The 19,339-nt window shown below is 37.1% G+C and overlaps 1 protein-coding gene across 15 annotated transcripts in view; it reads right to left on the bottom strand.

The window, feature by feature from the left end:
* The window catches only part of MPDZ (multiple PDZ domain crumbs cell polarity complex component), a 93,689-nt gene that overhangs the window by 32,470 nt on the left and 41,880 nt on the right, over positions 1–19,339 (bottom strand). For 9 of the 15 annotated variants that reach the window (XM_041485530.1, XM_041485532.1, XM_041485535.1 and 6 more), the window contains 7 exons: positions 17,103–17,219; positions 14,431–14,589; positions 11,314–11,601; positions 10,489–10,612; positions 7,303–7,501; positions 4,390–4,431; positions 79–183 (listed from right to left, as the gene is read on the bottom strand). In XM_041485530.1, coding sequence (XP_041341464.1) covers positions 79–183; positions 4,390–4,431; positions 7,303–7,501; positions 10,489–10,612; positions 11,314–11,601; positions 14,431–14,589; positions 17,103–17,219 — 1,034 coding nt within the window. The remainder of the gene's footprint in view (positions 1–78; positions 184–4,389; positions 4,432–7,302; positions 7,502–10,488; positions 10,613–11,313; positions 11,602–14,430; positions 14,590–17,102; positions 17,220–19,339) is intronic. The other 6 variants (XM_041485534.1, XM_041485537.1, XM_041485545.1 and 3 more) reach the window with 2 other exon arrangements.

The raw sequence follows: 19,339 nt of genomic DNA, 5'->3' as shown, positions 1-19,339 counted from the left end.
TCCCAAAATGTGCAAGGTCTATGGAAAGAGTTACCTTTGAGAGGTATTTGGGAGAAAGTTGTAAGTCTTTTGACTCACCTGACAATATGTGAAGGAAAAAGTTCAAGTGGCACTGTTCCCTCTGTCTGTTGTCCCAGACTGGCCCTGTACTCGTCTAAATTTTCTGCTGGCACATATGTAATACTGCAATAAAATGGGACATGATTAAACTAGCATAGGGAATGCCAGTCCTCCATTTAGTGGGTGTGAGGTATGGATATGAGGAAGATACTCAAGACTACTTTGTTGACTTCAAAGCAACAGTGCTGGTATGCTGGGAATAAGCACTTACACAAATCCTTTGCAACTTTGCAACAAGTACACATCTATAGTCAAATTAGGTAGCTGAAAAGCACATAGTTTTTTGTAATTAAAGTAAATGGTGCTTGAACAGTGACAGGAATGTAACAAGAGACAATCCAGCTTCATTCAAAACATAGATCCCTCATGCAAAGACAAACACTGAAGGATCTGTGAGGTTTGAGGCACCATTACCACCCTTAATGACTGCTGAAAATGTTTCTGAAAGTCAGCCTGTAGGAGGTTTTGTGCTTTTATGGGTGGTTTTGTATTTATTTTAGATTTCTATGCTTTTAGTGAAGAACACTTCAGGGTTTGGACACAAAAATATGTTACAGCACACCACCTACGCCACAGGGACCAATCCCCTGCTCAACTTCTTCCTCCAGGCCTTCGTGCATTTCCAACCACTTTAGGACAGTCAGTCATGTTCCATTAGAAAAAATTATGTGCAGACTCCACCTGATGTTTGAAAGCCAGAAACAGCCCAATAGACTGGGGAGAATGAAACAAAGAGGCGAAAAAAGATTAAGCCCTAAAGAATATTTCTTGAAAAGCTTCCATCTGGGAGGCAAAAGGATACCACAGTGTCCTCCATGATATAAGCAGGGCTACTTAGATATCCCTCCTTTAACGATGCTGTATGTTCTTAAAAACCTACAGCTTAGCTATCAGACTCAAGTACACCAAGAAGTAAGGCTGATAGAAAAAGGGCAGAAAAAAGTCTTGTCTTACCATACATCACATTGTTCAAAGAAAAAAATAACATATTTCCTCATGGAAGAGACAGGGCTAAATCAAAAATAAAAGGCCCTGGCCACTTCACAAGGATATATAAGCTGCTGGAAAGGGAAGAGACCCTTTCAAGTCTGAGGCTTTCACATGGAGCCGTCTCCTGTCCATCATCCCTGACTGATGTCCTCTTTGTCACGCCCTGACTGCCACTGATTCCTCCTTCTCAGTAGTTTTCTGTGGAATACATCAAGCATCAGAACAAACGCAAATAAAGTTCTATATGACTAATGCTGTCAGTCTAAAACACTCTACCAAAAATTATTAGAAGGGCCACCTTAATTTGTTCATCTCTGTATGTGTCCAAGCATGTCCCCTACCTCCTCTAACACCTACCATATCTAGAAAAGTGAAAAAGGCTCTCTAGGGTGCTGAACAGAAGGAACTTCCTAGTTCTCTTAATGGATATTTCTAAAACCATATTATCTAAATTCATATAAACCTCGTGTTCTGCATTGGCTTATTTTTCAAACACATAAGTGTTACTCCATTTGACACAACATATTTTCCTTTTGGAGTGCTGAGAAGTTAACATACACTTGGAAACAAACTCTCAGCACTATGTCACTAACCTTTATCTGCCTTTCCTGAGGGTATTCTACCACTGCAAAATGCTAAAGACATGCATCAGCTATTATGTGAACAGCCAGCAGTAAAAGAGAAAAAAGTAAGAGAGAAAAGAATTTTGGAGAATAATGACTACTATTTCTCAGCCACCTCCAACTCCAAGTGTATTGAGCTACAGTGAAGTAATAGTATTGTGCTCACAAAACTCTCATGGGTCAAATGCTGATGCAGCATCTTCACCCAGCTGGCCCACCAGAATACCTTGCCTCTACAAAAACTTAAAGACCTGTAAATTTAATTTCAATGTAAGAAAATGTAACATTCATTCAGTTATATTCATCACTTATAAAAATAAGTAGGAATAAATGTAGTTTTCCCTTTACAGAATGATACAGTAAAGAAACCAGAACTTCTGGCTAGAAGGCCTGGACAATCTCCTTTACGTAAACTGAAGCTGGAAGCTATAAGTATGGAAAGGAGAAAGGCACACAGAAAGTCCTACAAAGGAAACAGGTTATACCAGATTCAGTGTGAATATATACCGCAGAGTGTGACCTCTGATAGTACAGTGTCCAATACATATCAGCTCTTATCTAGTCCTTTTCTGCAAGGAGTACAAGGCAAATAATTATGCATAGTGCCAAGGTCCAATGACAGCAGTAGTCCTTATCTTATGCATGAGCACTTGAGATCAGCTGATCTCAAGGGGGAGGCAAACCATATGCGCTCCAACTTCTGGGATACCCTATTGTGTTTGTTATATGATTAAATAACTGACATTGTGCTGAATAATTAAAAAGGTATGACTCAAAGGATGATCTCAAAGAGTTTTAAATGCTACTTAGAAATGTCTCTGAAAAACTGCCTTAGCTTTCCTTTCTGTGTACAGCACTGGAATTATAAAGAAAAAGAGGTTTGTTTTACCATTTTTTAAAAATGCATCTAAAATTGAACAACCAAATTACCTAATTGATTTCCACAGATGGAATAAAATTCAGATAATCTCACTGGCAGCTGTTACATTTTAGTTCTTTGGAAAAAATACATTAATTGTATTCTAGTACTTAACTACAGTTCTAATAGCCTAGTATAAAGCACTCAAATGAATATTCAGTATGTTTTTGACTGTTTGTTCTTATCAATATGTTCATTCTTACCTAGTTTCTATAATGCTTCAGTTGTTTTACAAACATAAACCAGAACACTTGCATTTTGCAAAAAAAAGAAAACATACAAAAGAAAAACAAATTATATGGATCAAATATATGAAAAGTTATATTCTGCGTGGAGTTCATCTTTGTACCTTGCTCATGATTTCTAAAGTCCAGTTAACTGCAAAGGTTTCCCTAACTGCTCTTATTACCTGTACTACTGATGTGACTGTCCTGCTATTCTCTCTGTTCTGCATGTTATTATTGAAATGAAAGAGTATTTTCCCTGCTTAGTGCTCATGGGCTGACACCTCACAGTTATCAAATCCATCACTTGCTGGATTGCTGCTGTAGCTCAGTTGGAGGTCAAAGTGAGGTCTGAAGACATTCAGCATCATCCTAAACAGCTCAGCTTGTGGCTGGGATGATGAGGTGCACAGAACAAGAAGTGTTTCTGGCTCCTCTGGCCAACTCTGTTGAACTTTGTGCCGTAAAGCAGAAATAAAACCCCACCAAGGCACCAGTTAATCTGCAAAACAGACTGGTAATTGTCTTAATACAGCAACAGGGAAGACAGTAAGACAAACAAGGGCCAGAAAACAGACATGAAAGCAGAGAAAACAAAATAAATAAATGTATGCTCCACTTCTGTGTCATATTTATTCGCTGCAAGAGAAATTAAAGTTCAACAACTTCAAAGGAAAGTATATGCATGGTTTAACCATCTTCCTCTCTTTTGTAGCTGTACAGCTTGAAAGAAAAGTGTTCTGGTTTTCTTTCTTAAGAGCTATCACCACTTCTCCTACACCCAGAAATATGCACTATCAACTAAAGCAGTGAAAATGGAAACATCAATGGTTTTACTTATGAAAGTGTCTTGTAAACACAACACTGCATGCAGTACAGAGGAACATTTATCACATGCTTGACTGAACAGCCACACAAAACCTTGAAACACCAACAAATAAATTACAAAGTATGGAAAATGCTTAGGACAAATTATTGTAATTAACATTTAAGGTTCAATTTGAACCTTTGCATACATGACGAAAGTAAAATGTAAGTGCCACAGAAAATATGACACTGAGATTAATCCAGATATCAGTACATTGTACTCATGCCAATTCTAGAAGTGAACCCTGTACACATACACACAACATGCACACGTGCTCTGAGCACATCTTGAGTGGCTGTCATAGATGAAATTTAAATATATTACCAATATTTTTATTTTAGAATACAGGTATTTTCATTCCAGACTTAGAAAGCATGCTCCAATCTTCAAGTTTAAAGCCACATATAAATATATAATACAATTGTACACACACAGTTGTATCTTTCTTAATTAAAAAATATATGCACATCCACATGTGCAGCCACATGTGCATGCACACACAAATATACATGAGAAGAAAGAGAATATGTACCTATATCTGGATATATCCCTGACATTACTATTGATGTCATAAAAGCATGGAATGATTTTACAGACAAGTTGCAACACAGAGCCATAATGAGTTTCTGAATTGCCAATACTCACACATAACACAGGGCCTGATCATCAGCAGGTGCTGGAGAAGATCTAGAACGTGAAGCATATGATGCAGCATCTTTTTACAATGGTGTTAATTAATATCAATGTCTCATGCTGAATGTGAGAGGCATACTTATGTATGTAGAAGTGTGAGCTGATATTTTTTTTTCTTCCTTTCCTTTTTTTTGTCCTGTTCCACCTCCACTTCATCTACATCTAACCCAGGAAACATCTGGTCTTTATTACTGTCTACAGCAGCAATTATTAAGAGGCATGGAAAATGGAACTGCAATCTCTCCCATTTCTTGATCAGGAATTCATCCCCCCATTCAGTCAGGTGAATTCTAATTCAGCTTTATAATTATCTGACAGATGTTACAAGCAGCTGCTGCTGAGCACAAAATACTGCCTTTATTACACAAATATAAGAGCTCCTGGCAAGGTAGAGTGAGAAGTGAAACAGAATGCATTCAGTAGGGTCACACATCTGGTATTCTACCCACAGAGGGGAAAAAAATTAAATATGCAACTCTGAAACTCAGGCTGCTTTTTCTTGAACTATTCAAAATCAAATCCTTTAACAGAATTAAAGAATGCCTTTACATGGCTGGTAAGAATGGGTTTGTGTTTTGTTTGCAAATACTATTTGCTACTATTTGAAATACAGCTTTGGAAGCAAAATACTTCTGCTTAATCACTTTTTTGGGCACCCTGCTACCCAGAAAAGACTCAATCTAAAAGTTAAGGGGCAAATTTTGCAGTAAGGACAAAGAGGAATGATATCTAGATAGTCATGTCTGGGTGCTGGCATAGCCTTGTTTTCCAAGGAAGACACCAAAGAGATTCAACTTAAGTCTTTGAAATGATGGCCCTTAAATCAAAAATGCTGCAAGGTGATGCCCCACATTAGCTCTGAATTGACAAATATGGGAGGGGAACGGGGGAAGGGTGTTTATCCTTCTCAGCAAACATAAAGAACTGTCTTAACATGAAGCTCCTCATCTCCAAATTTCTGATTTGGGGTGTTAGCCACATGTTTGTATCATAGTATTTTTTCTGGGATCCTGTACTGCTCCTTCAAGTTAAAAATTAAACAAAAGTTTGATTGTGCTGAATAGTGCTACAGCAAAACTATGTAGTCACAAAAATACTGTCATTTTTCTTGCAAGACTCCTTTAGAAGCTAGCAACTGATTTAGTCTTTCTGTTTCTAAAGTGGAGAAGCTGGCTTCACTCTAAAACTTGCCATGGGAATGCAAAAAATAACATAAATACAAAACAAAAGACAAAAATCTTGAGTAATAATATGAATAGAAATTGCCCCTCTTCTGCAATATCTTTCAGGAATGGGGTGCAATTTTCTCTGGAGAATCTGAATATCCACACCTAAGGCAAGATTTTAGTACTTCCAACAAAACTGCAGAAGAGTAAGACTACAAAACAAAACTTGTAGTCACACAGCATTAAATAAAGCAGCTATAAATGCAAAAGCACAAACAGTGAACACACCTGTATTTGATTATGAACTATAGCACTAAAAGAAGACTTCTCATAGAAGAATAGTGCTGCAGCATTTGTGTCTCTAAGCAGATACACACACACACATGCATGTGCACATACAGCTGACTTCAATCATAACAGTTGGGAGTCGTAGTTTGGAACCCTACAGTAATAATTAATGTCAGACTTTAGCAACACTGACTCACGTATATTCCTGAGAGCATTAACAGTAACGCAATCATTACATGAGCATATCCCTGTATTTAAACAGGCTTACATTAAATCATAATCTTAAATGCATGACATGGGGCAGGCAAGTAAACCTAGTAGCCATAGTGAAGGTACTTTGCCCACCTGTTCCCAAAACACTAGGTCTCTTCCAAGCTAGAATACTTCTGGGCAAGTATGGAATGCCCTGCTGTCCATTCTGAACCCAGCTGTAACCTCAGTTACACCTATAACCACACTGGGACTGGACTGATTCTTTCAATGCTACCCTCACCAATAAGCAGAGGACTCTATCAACAAGAACTCCATTAATCCCTTTTCACATCTGACTCATCAATGTTACCACAGGCTAAGCAGAGAAAATAGTCACTAGGTTTTGAAGCTGTAAACCAGCACAACTGTGTCTACAGCACTACCCACATCTTCATGAACAGCCTCATTTCCAGACGGTTCTTGTGGGCAAAGTTACTTCCACAACCACAGCAACTAGAAAGAATTGTACTTTAAGGCAGTTAAAATTTTGTAAATTTGTGAACTTGAGAAAAAGAAACTTTATTCTCAAGAGGGCTTCTGAAAATTTGTATTTATTATTGAAAATTTGAAACTACTACAACTACTACCAAGAGCAGACAGTTATGCACAAGAACAACAGCTTATTCATATGTACTAATAAAAAACTGGAAGTGACTACAAAAAACAGTGTTTCTACTGTTTGTCATAGACATACTGAAATGTTTTAAATATTAATTTTCTGCATTAACATCATATTTCATACTGTCTGGCACCCAAAACCCATGAAAAAAAAATAAATTAAATTACTTGTGCAACGGCCAGGACAGTCCACCTTCAAGAACCACAAACATCTTGAGAAAATTGTAACTTTACTTACAAGATTAATATTATGAATGCAAAATTCTGTCTAGTCCTATTCTTTCAATAAAACTAGGCAGGACAGTAATAATGATGATACTCATGACAGTGATTTCTAAGAATATCTGAAACCTCTCACACAAGTGATCTCATCTTTGAAATCCATGGAAATGAAATCTGAAGGTGAATTATCCACCTGATGCTGCAACTTAAAGGTAAATTGATGTGTAATAACAAAATTTTCATTTAAAATTCTTGCATAAATAAAAAAAATATATTATCAGCTTTTTCCTACCACAATTCATCATTTAGTTTTACCTACTTTATGTCTGGTCCAATGAGTGAATGTCGTCTCAGCATAGCCCGGGCTTGTGCATTAGTTAAGTTAGTGGTTGACTCTTCATTAATGGACAGGATGCAGTCCCCCACACCAATCCGTCCATCACGACTTATTGAGCCTCCATGGATGACACTGCGAACTATCATTCCCAAGCCATCTTTATTGGAACTTACTGTCATCCCTATAGTAAAAACACATGAAACAGTTAATATCTTTGAGCCACAGCTCTGGGTGCCAAAATAAAGAAATGGGGCACAGAGAAAGGAAAAGTCAGTCAGCCAAGCTGCCAATATCACCAAGCCTATAAATGTTGCTCTTATTCTCCTTCTTTGAGACAGTAATTACAAATCACCATCGCAGTAACTTTACCTTGCTGTCAGTTCACATACTCAGTTCAATACAAGAAAAATTAAGACAGTGGAGTATTTAAGCAAAAAATAAGAAAGATAATGAAATTGCTTAAAAAACATTTAAAATCATCACTCTTCTAATGGTTCACTGAATTTATACACATTCACTTTTGTTTATGACAACTCTCTTTGGAAAGAAGGTGAAATGATTAAACAGGTAATTAATAGGCCAAAAACAAATACACACTTATTTATGAATCAGATCTCACTGAGATGTCTTCCTGCTCTCCTGGGTGGGCCATAGCTTAGACCCAAAAGAGCATTCTGACTTCAGTGAAAGTCTGTATATTGCTAATGGATAAAGCCCAATATTTTACTTAAAACAGTATCCTACCTGTGGCAAAGAAGGATACTGCTTCTCAATATTTATACCCTTTAACTCCACTTTCTTTCCAGTAATGGAAAATAAGATATCCTCCTGGCCTCTCCTCTTCCATGGGGAACCTATAGGGACTGACTTATGATGACCTTCATGTGTCATTGTGACTGTTCTTACACACATGAGTTTTCACTGTTATCTTCAGGGCAGTTGGTATTCATCAAACAAACCCTAGTAACAGTTTCAGGAAGAACTTAGTTCTTCACTAAGACAGTGGAAAAGGCAGGGCTGAAACCCTTAAAGTCCACTCAGTGGACTTCCACTACTACCTTAATACTTCTTAATAAAAAACTTTTTATTTTTTCAAAATAAGGTTTGAAATTCTGAACCTAACCTTGCTGTTTGGTTAACATAGTAACAGACATTACTGAGGGTAGTGTAACAGCGCTTTAGGAAAACATCACACATACAACAGACTGCCTTTCCCTTTTTCTATGCTGACATCATCCTTACAGATATAAAAGCCTAATGTTACACTTTGGAAACCCACAGTTTCAGATTAAAAATGCAAATTCCAAAGTAAAGTTGCCAAACTTTTTGCAGGACAATGGCATTTCAGCCCTTCTGCATTGGAGTGCTTCTCGCCTTTTAAAAAATCAGTCAAAATGTTAGAGCTCCAGCAGCAGCTGGCATTAAAGAGCTGCTGCAAACTCTGGCTGACACCATTTGAAAGGAAAAAAGAAGTGCCCGTTCTTAATCCTCAATTATTTAATCAATGCAGCTGCAGCTTTCAACATCACTCATAGTTCTTGACTTAGCTGCTTTTATAAAAGTGAAGGGTAAAAGCAGGGCAGCCATGTGCATAAACTGATCACTATGCAGAGGCTGCTTCCCAGGCCAGAGCACACTCAGACTGAAAGAAAAATGCTACAGTCAAAAGCCAGAAGAAAGCAATACTCACATTTTGTACATATTAAGACCAGTCTTATTTTTTATTCATAAAATGTCTGCCAATATGGACCCTGCCAAAGTTTGTATTTTTATGCTGTATTAAGCTTGAGATGAAATTTTCTTTGATGTTCACTGCACTTAAAATATTCATCCATAAATGAAAACCTACTCCACTCAATGAAGTTTATTGCAAAGAAAACTATTTTTTACAAAATCCAGATGCCTTGAAACGCACTGTTACCTGCACTCTATACAGGCTGGCAATGAGGCCAGTAAAGGTAGTAGTTAATCAAGGTCCTCATACCAATGAAAGATAAACCTTATACCCATACCAGCCTTTTCTACATCTTTTTATTTTTCAGATCCTGATTTTAAACCAGATCCATTTTGAAGGATGGCTGTTTCATGAAGGTGGTACGTGAGAGACTGAGCATCCAGACATCAGAAAGCAGATTATTCCAGGTCAAGATGCCCACCGAAATACAGCTGTAAAAACTGACACCCACCTTTGCACAGCAAAGAAGTCCTGACTTGGGACTGTTTACAAACATCCTATTCTGTGGACAGCCCATTTTAAAGCATTTGCAGAGTTACTGCTAATAGCCAGCACCCACACAAAGTCCTGCCCTACCAATCCCAAAGACTCTTCAAGATTATGCAGTTTGCTGGAAGAAACGGTACCAGGAACTTAAATCAAACCAAATAAACATACAAGCAGAAACAGGAGGCACACATCACTGCCTTTCAACACAAAGCCTTCCTGGTATGGGCTCTGGGAGGGTTCTGGTCTTGTTCTCCCCCTCACACTGCCCAGGGCCACACCTGAGAGCAGGACAGGACAATGAAAAACATTATCATCTGTTGTGTGTGTTCACTCCAAAATATGTTTCTAGTCAGTATGCTCAGGAAGTTGCAGATTGCAGATATCGAAAAACTTTGAACTTCATTACAAAATCATAATATTGTTAAGCAAAAAATACTGTATATTAAATTTATCAATGACATACTTTTTAGAAACACTGAGGCACTTTGGATTCAAACTTGAGGCAAGCAAGCAAGCAGCTTGTTTAGTCCCATTTGACCATCCTCACGAAGCAAGATCATTTTGTGTTTACAAATATTTTAAAGTCTCATCTACACCTCTTTAGCCACAATGTTCCTCTACAGCACTCCTTGGCTAATTCTTGGTTTTCCACTACATTAGTACATTGAAAAATGATGCATTAAAATTGTTCTGTTAACACTTAGGAAAGATTAAACTCCTTTATGGGAAAAGAAATTCTCAACGAGACTGAGAATTGGTCCCATTGTGAACACAATGACAGCAAATGGATCCAGTGCCATCACTGTCAAACAGGGAAAGAGCAGCAAAGAATGAATGTCCTGCTCCCACTAAATATTTATTTTTTACTAATTAAACAGGGAACATACAAGGAAAACCAACAGCCATATTCCTGAAGAGTTTACAAAAAATGTTTGCTAACTTACCTAGGCTTGAATTGCCTTTTGCAATAGTGATAGTCTTCTCATAAATGTTTTTCACTGAATTTTGGGGTATGGAATTTCCCTCCAATGATACTGGGCATCTCTTTTCCATTAAAAGCAATTGATCCTAACACAAGGGAAAATAACACCAGCTCAATTTACCAAGATAAAAATGTTTAGTCATACTGATCTCAACTACTTTTGCCTTACACAAAAGCCATGCACATAATTGAGTCAGATCCTTACACAGACAGAAAAGTCAGTTCATCAAAGATCAAAGTAACATCACGATTTCTCTTTTCATTCAGGCAATATATCACATCTATCACAAAGCACACTTTTAATTCAGGGATGTCAAAATTAGTAGAATAAATTCAAGGGCTTCAGATTCATTCACACAGATGTCTGGCAATTCGCCAGTATTAAGGCAACAAATCTTGTAAGAAATTGCAGCTCTTTTAATCATTTCTTAATAAATCACTGAACAGAACAAATAAGAAACACACATCACAGTGACTGTCATATAAAGGAAAATTATGTTTGCACACTGCAGTATCACAGATCAGTTTGTGAGCTGAACTGCACAGGCTTAAAAGAACACCATGATGCAATACATTCACACCATCCCCCTTTGGCTTCCTAGGCCCAATTCCAGCTGTGCACCTCCTACTATGCACTGATGCCCCTGTGAAGGTTAATAAGGGCTAAGAAAATTCCCCTGTCTTGCCTAGGAGTTAGGCAAGTTAATTTTTTGGTCTAATTACAGGCTTTCTGTATGTTTTTTAAATTATTGTAAAAAAAAGAAAAAGGCAAAAAGGCAAACTTTACTTTTTCATTGGGATCAAGCTGTGTGGTAGTAGCAAGGCTTGGATTTAGTACAATTTCTGATGCTGTCTGAGAACCAGTCCACGTTGCTGTATTTTCACTTTCATTTTGGTTGATATCTGAAACCTCCTGAGTCAGAAGATCTATTTTAGTAAAATCACTTGCAGTTTCCAGGCTACTGTCCACTACAGACTTTTCATCTCTCAGTCTGTGATTCAGATTCATATTGTACAGATTCTTCTCAGATACATGGAAATCAGCTGCAGCATTTGGACATTCCTCTCCAACAGACTGTTCAACACAGGAGACAATGAACAATCACCATTCAGTTGTAGTGTAATTCAAAACCACATTTCATGCTAAAACCTTAAACAAAAACTAATCTCATAGAATTTAAACATAATGCTGTGAGATCAGCAAGATCAACCTCATCTGCAGTTCCCTACAGGCATTCATTCTACTACAGAGCGAACCTGATTTCTTAGACAATTTCTTCTGCTTTATAACACCAGAAATCAGTAAAATAAGTTACCATCTCCAACTTGAATAACTCCAGTAAGTTTTTAAAATTCAAGCATACAGTTGTTTTTCTCAGGTGAAAGAACTTTGCAAGACCAATGTCTTTACTTTCAGCACACTTAGCAAGCAAAGAGGAATTTCAAGCAGCTCAGATAATAAGAATGCAATGTTATCTTCCATTTAACTAAGCAGAAACATATTAAGACTTCTCTTCCTCAGAAAGAGCAACAAGTAAAAACTTGGTCAAACCTCAGCAAAAGGTGAATATGTGGGATTTGAAATGTGACAATAATGAAATACAATAATGCAATTACAGAAGATTACTAGTTAATAATTATTGCAAATCTACCAATTGTGGCTGCAGTACTTGGACTTAAGTTCCCTACACATTTGTTTAGACTTCCAAAATTCTGAGGCCCTGCCTTTGAAATGTTTCAAGGGGTTTCAGTAATCACAACATTCTAGGGAAAAAAAGACCCACATCAAATATTCTAGCTGACCTTTTAAAGTAAGTTATTTTAAAAACAGGTAGGCCATTTGATTTTAAAAAGATATATCAAGGACTCAGACCTTGAGGCTCTATATCAATATTAGAGATGTTTTTTCTGAAATGCAATAAGAGAGCTAAAAATCAACTACCTCTATATGTCTTAGTTGTTATCCACCAGTCCTATTAATTGTTTTATTGCTTCTCCAAAAAGCTGGGGAGACATGCTTCCCAGGATTTGGGAATATTTTGCAACAGTTTGTCTCAAGAGCCCTAGAATTCATTTTTGTCAACTTTCATGAAGTGCATACATGCTTGTTCTGTCCCCAGACAAGAATCAAAAAAGGCTTACTAGTAAATAAGTGGTTTAGGCAATAGCTGAGAAGATAATTGAGCAGAGCCTAAATACAACTAATCTGCATGATATAATCAATTACATAATTTCCTACCTTTTTGAGAACAGAACACAATACTATAATCTATTTAAATTATTTTACAAGGTTTCAAATACAGCTGGGACATCTACTTTTAAGTTTGTTTAGTATCCGTTTCTAAATCAGTGAAAACAAGCATCAAATCATACTCAACACTGATTTCGTACACCATATATTAAGAGTTGCATCATTTTTATTTTTGTTTCCCTTAAAGAAAAGCCAATGATGCAATTTTCTAGGACTAAGACAATTCCAGGAATTCATAACTATAGTAACATGTGGCATCACTAGAGCATCTGCTTTATTTTAAGTATGTTCTTCAACACCTATTTTAAATGTGACACCAGAGTGACACCCACAACCTGCCAACTGCCCTGCAGCCAGAAATAACGGAAACATCTTCGCATTCCTCACAGCATCAAACAGTGCTGTTTTAATTTTTACTGAATTTCACTTGCTTCAAAAGTCTTCATTAATGAACAGATTTTCCCACTATGTTTGTTTTTTGAATCATGAATAGGCTGCTTGATGAGAACTTAGTACTCACTTCATACTAGTGTACAGAGATGAACACTGAAAAGTCAGGACCACGGTATTTTAAAAGAGTATATAAACCAAAGCTATCTTTAAGTCAATGGTGAAAATAACTTAAGACTTACTAGAGCCTCAATGTGATACATAAAGTAAATCCAGACTCTATCTCACAAAATGCTCCTACTCCTAAGCATGTAAAGTGCATAATCCATTTAAGTAACAATTACAGAGTTAAACAATGCAAGCTGTCCCACTGGCACAGCAAAGACGTGCTCTTCTGTGGATTAGGAGAAACCATTAGAAGATGAATCTTGCTTTCTAACCAGCACTTCATAAGGGCTAAACACATTCCAGAAAAGTTGACGGGAGTTACTGCAGCTCAGGTGTGGCAGAAAAAGCAGCAGCTTTTATTCAAGACCACAGACTGCAAACCCAGTGGTTTTCAATGAAGACTGCTAGGACAATGGGATTGGAAAGCTCTAGGTTAGTGATATTAAAATCTAAAGATTTAAAAGAAAAAAAGAGCATGAGAAACAATGGAAAGAAAGATAACACAATCAGGTCATTATGGGTATGTGACCAAGAACAAAAAAGCTATTGATCTTTTTAATACTCTTAAATAAATATTCATTTATTGCTTTACATAAAAATCATTAGCAGAGTTTTGACATACACGGATTTACTTTTTATTACAGCGTCATTATGAAAATTTCATTCAAAACCACAGAAACATACTAATTATGAAGCATAAAATAAAAATAAGAATGAAAATTTACTCTTGCTTTTCATATCAAAATACAGAGCAATAGAGTAATTTCATGTTACCATTCTTTACTATGCTTTGAATGACAATTATGTTTTTCTAGCAGACTGCTCACCACACCTTTAATACTACAAACAGCTCACCATACTCTGGCTAAATTGTGCTCTTATATCTAGCAAAAATCCAAGCTTTGTCCCTTCTATCTGCCTCTTTCTTCAACAAAGACATCTGCAAGACATCAGCAATACTCTAAACAAAATGTTATCCTGGTAGCAAATAGGACATTTTCAACCAGCATGACACAAAACATTTCTGTCTGATAATACAGCCTGCTCACACTTAAAATCAAAGTTTGCCATTAATAAAACCATCCTCGATTTTACCTTGGGAGTTGTTAATGGAAGAGAGAAGCTGTCGCTCACCCCACTGCTACAGGCACTGTCATGCAGAGCTGTCACTGAGTCCTGGAAGACGTCTCTCTCTAGAGAATACTGTGATTCAAAGGTGGACTCATCCCCTAGATCTGCCTCACCGGAGTCCACCTAACAACAAAAGCAATTCAATCAGCCAGGCTGTTGCCATCACACCACGTTAAGTCCCAAACACATGCAGACCAGCCACTATATACTGATACTTTTCTTCTTTTTCATTCCATGTTTTAGACTGAAATTACATTTGCACAGTGCAGCAGGAATATCTTCTGCTTCCAGCAAATCCATGTTACTACTTCTTCAAAGGTTGCAAAGAATATTTGAAGCAATGCAAGAGCCTGAACCAGAGTAAGTTTTGGGGCTGAGGCATGCTAATGCCTATTAATAAAAGTACCAAGTGTTGGGAGAATTCTGCTGTACTTCTTGTTGTCTATATTTTGATTTCCTTAGGGCTTCTTTTCTTTTTTCTTTCTAATTTTTTTAACAAAAATTAGCACAGAAAAAATATTGAACTTCACTTGGTGCCACATGTCAGCAATATTGTTGACTCAACTTCTTAGGATCAGTTATTTTTAAACTCTTTTAAAAACAATCAGGAAACTACAGTGCTTTACAGTGCTTTTATACAAAAAATTCATTACATGATTTTTTTACAAGGATTTTAAATTATTTTGCTTTTGACTGTAGGGATTTGTGTATTTCTATTACTCTTACATGAGAAATAAAATTTTTAGAAGATTTTTAGACATTGACATGGGTAGTATTTTTGCCTTTTTTTTCTTAATGAAACATATTTTTTTCAAAGACTCAGACTTTTTAAAATACAAAAATAAAATTAAGCCCTAAAAACCCTAATTTATAGTGCTTCATACACTACACTTTGATTATTATTTCATCTCCCGGGCAGAGCTCAAGAACATATTGTAGGCTAACAAAATGATCACTGGGTTAAGAGCCGTGCCTGTATCATAAACTTGTATGAAGCAGATGAGTGCACCCATCTACAGAGATGGGATCTAACTTGTTTTTCAGCCCCTGTGCTTAATCATATTATGAATCCATTATAGCAGTAGCAACAATCTGCAGTAATTCAACACATTGATTACTTTTCAGGGTAAAAAGGATTATTTTTTTATTATTTCAAACCTACAGACTTAACTGATAATCCAAACTACTTCTTTGCTGTAACTTACTCTCAGCTCATCTTCTTGAAAATGCATATTCGTTTAACCAAAGCTGTGCCCTAAAAAAGTATTGTGAAAATTCAGGACATATCTGTAAAATCTGAGTACCGATCTGTCTATGAAAAACAGTATCTCATATGTGCACTCTCGAAACATATCTTCAGCTGGGTGACTGCACATTTAGTTTCGCATTTTGCACATTTAATTAGACAACTGACAAACATGACTGACAATTTTATTATGTCATGTATTTTCATTGCTTTTTTTCACAAGTTTTTTGGACTGGAAGCACAGATGGAAGTCAAAATTTTTAGACAGTTTTAATCTGATAATTTCAACACATCTTCAGTTAAAGGTTATTTAGAATATAAAATTGTGCTCTTCTAAATGAATGGAGCAAGAAAGACACTGTTACCTAACTGCTAAAGGTAACAAACTGAAGAATTAAAAACATGTAGTCTTGTTTGAAGGCAAGCTATTAAGTCAGCCTGTCATCTGCAAATGTGAAAAAACAGCAAACCTGCTGCAAACAGTAATGCAGAGATTTTCATCTTGATGGACTCCATTTCAGATTTTTGTTCAATTTCAACTTTTTTTCTAATCAACTAAGTTCTCATGTTTAGAATCTGCTGCCCTGCTCAAGTCCCCAGAAAATGAGGGCCTAATAATTTCTACATCAGATCCAGAACAGAGCAAACAACCATGAGAATACACACTTGGAATACATACATATACACATGTATTCTGGCTTGTTGATTCGTTTGGTTTTTTTAATTTTGTGGGAGGAGAGGTTGGGGGATTTTTTTGCTGTTTTATAGTGCCCTAGTTCCTGTGTACTTTTAATCTGAGTCCTTACTGGTAACTTCTGGGCTATGTAAGGCACTGAATGCTCAGGTAAGCCGCATTGTTTGTACAAGTGAACACCTTTTGACCTTGTAAATCTCATAATCACTGATTGATGTTGAAGGCTGAAGAATATTATTAGGAGGAAGTATTTGCAGCTTTTGAAGACAGAGTATTCCTTGTAAGGCTGGATTACATGCAAAAAGGGAATATCAAAAACTTTTCACAGTATAAAAGTGATGTATTATGATACATAGAAAAATAAGCACATGAACATTTCTCTAAAAAGGTGAGATTTCCAAAGGGCTGCTCAGTGCATGCAAGGACAAGTGGATAGCCATGCACTTTTGAAAACATCAGCAAAATACTTTTTTTTTCCTCAGCAATGAACATATCATAGGCCAGATTCACAGCTCATGCAAAAAGCCCAAGTCTCTATACAGCAGTTTCTACAAAGTCAGAATCCATTCCACCTACAGGGGATGAGTAAGGTGGACACAGTGAACACTAAAAAATAAGCATGGACAGTGATAAGGCAACTCCTTTCACTACAAAATGCAAAGACTGAAGAAATCTGTGGTAAGTTGGGCCACTAACCAGAGCCAGCTCAGCATGGAAGAGGGCTGCATCAACTGGCCCCTCCTCCTCAAGTGACTGGGCAGTGTAGAAAAAGCAATCTTCCTTAGCAGAGACATAGCCCTCCTCAGGTGAAAGCTGCAGAAAGAACGAAGCTCTGAGTCGGATGAGTGGCCTGGACACAGCAGGTGCAGAGTGCATTCTGCGAGACGGGCAGGGGACTGTTTAGAAAGGCAAATGGATTCCAAATGCAGCAAAGAGATCATTTCAACCACAGTCACAGTATTCAGTGGGTAAAGAGACAAATTCTTTTTTTCAAATTTACCTGTATTGATTCAGCTTCACATCCCATTCTGAAACCACAAATAATGAAAAAGGTCTGTCCAGGTATACCACAGAGCCCACAACTTAGTCTAGGCTCATTTTTTTTTAGTGTATCTTTAATAAAGATATACTAAAACGGGCATCACAGCTGCCAACAGAGAAAGAGCCTAACAGCAGAGGTCTTTATAAGCTTGCTAGCCACACAGCAATCTCGCTTGCAGGCAGGAAGACTTAATCTACTCTATGTTTTACAATTGTATCTGTCAGCGTCTAGAGGACAAAATTTTGCCTATAAACCAATAGCTTTTTCCAACATAATTTGATAGTAGGTGCATTTGTCCAGTACTGCAAAAGAAGTAGGGATTATTTGCAACATTTAATTGGCAAACATAACACATGAAATATTGAAGTGCAAATGCCATATGTTTACAACTTCAGGGAAACAAAACCCCCTGCATTTTCTCTTTTAGAGTGGCATCTTCTAGAGTATGAAATTTTGATTGCAATTAATATGGAGTCTCCAATAAAAAAAAATAATTTAGCAGAGCAAGTTAAAACGTACTCTCTTACTATGAAAAGCAAAGTTTCTGGGAATTTAAACAACAGCTATTCCCTCCCACTCTCTCCACAAAGATACACTAAGAAAGAAAATTTGGTATCTACATCCACAAGGGTTACAAATCAACTCATGAAAAGCAAAAATTAACTCCTAAAACTGTGCTTGGGCTTATTAATATAGAGAAATGGATCTTCCTTGTATGTATGTATGAACTAATGCCATTCTACTGATTTGAACTTAACCCATCAGGAATGCTCACTAGGATGTTCACCAGGATTCTTACTGCTACATCATCTCAGTGGCCACAGGTCACCTTTAACCTCCTTTTTCAAATTCTTCCAGACTACCTTATAAAACCAAACCTGAAATAACCAGTTGGATGTATACAAACTGAAGACTACACAATATAACATAAGCAAAGTGTGCTGTTTAAATACAAAGATTGCATAGATACTTGTGAGGGACTGGAATGTTTATGGTCAATGCATCAAGCATTTGCTGAAACAGCAGGTGCTTTGCTGACCAGGCACAAAGTAATCACCCAGCTGCAGAGGGGATGCACACCCACCACCCAAGGCTACAAGTTGGGTTTTGAGCCAGATAAGGGAAGAGGCTGGTAAAAAGCAAATCCTGCAAGGTGCAATACTGCTTTTTATCATGACCATGTCCTTACACAAGTGGCTCAGGTGTGAAAACTCCCCTCTAGAGACCTACCAGGACACTCACACGAAGCCTGAAGGTATTCATGCCTTCTCATGGACTATAATTGGCTCAACTATGCTAACCTGAGAAGAAGTTCTAACATCTTAGGTGTCATAAACCATCAAAGAGAGAAATGCCACGTGATCTATGGTGTTACATGAGACAGTGTAAAACTCTCCACCACAGGGGAGATACTTGGGCATTCTCATCTAGCCTGAGCGTGTATTAACTCATTAAAGTTGGTGTTTCATGGGTTTTCCCCATCCCCAGTGAATCAAGACTGTGACCAGCACTTCGAAGGGGCACTGAAATTGCAACCATCTAGTCTTGTCACTGTATCCATGGGTGGTGACTACATACCTTTTTACCCTTATCCTCTCTGTCTTTTCCCATATATATTTTCTGAAGTGTTATTTTTTTGCTTTTTTATGGTTGCATATTGAATCAAAATGCCTACATTTTAAAATTTGCCAAGTATTATTCTACCTTAATTCTTTAAGCTTGCAAGTAAAAATTCGTTATTGAACGTCTTGAAAGTTTTCTTGTTTCTCCCACACGCCACCCAGAATAAATCAAACAACCTCCCCGAGGAGAATAACAGCCATAACGATACTATACCTTGCAAACCAAAGGAATTGGTAAATTCCACACAAATCAAAAACAACTTTATGTC

This window comes from Pyrgilauda ruficollis, unplaced genomic scaffold (assembly GCF_017590135.1).
Source record: "Pyrgilauda ruficollis isolate IOZ18807 unplaced genomic scaffold, ASM1759013v1 scaffold71, whole genome shotgun sequence".
Classification (NCBI taxonomy): domain Eukaryota; kingdom Metazoa; phylum Chordata; class Aves; order Passeriformes; family Passeridae; genus Pyrgilauda; species Pyrgilauda ruficollis.
Note: the sequence above shows the minus strand (reverse complement) of the source record. Positions and strands in the feature narration are given on the sequence as shown.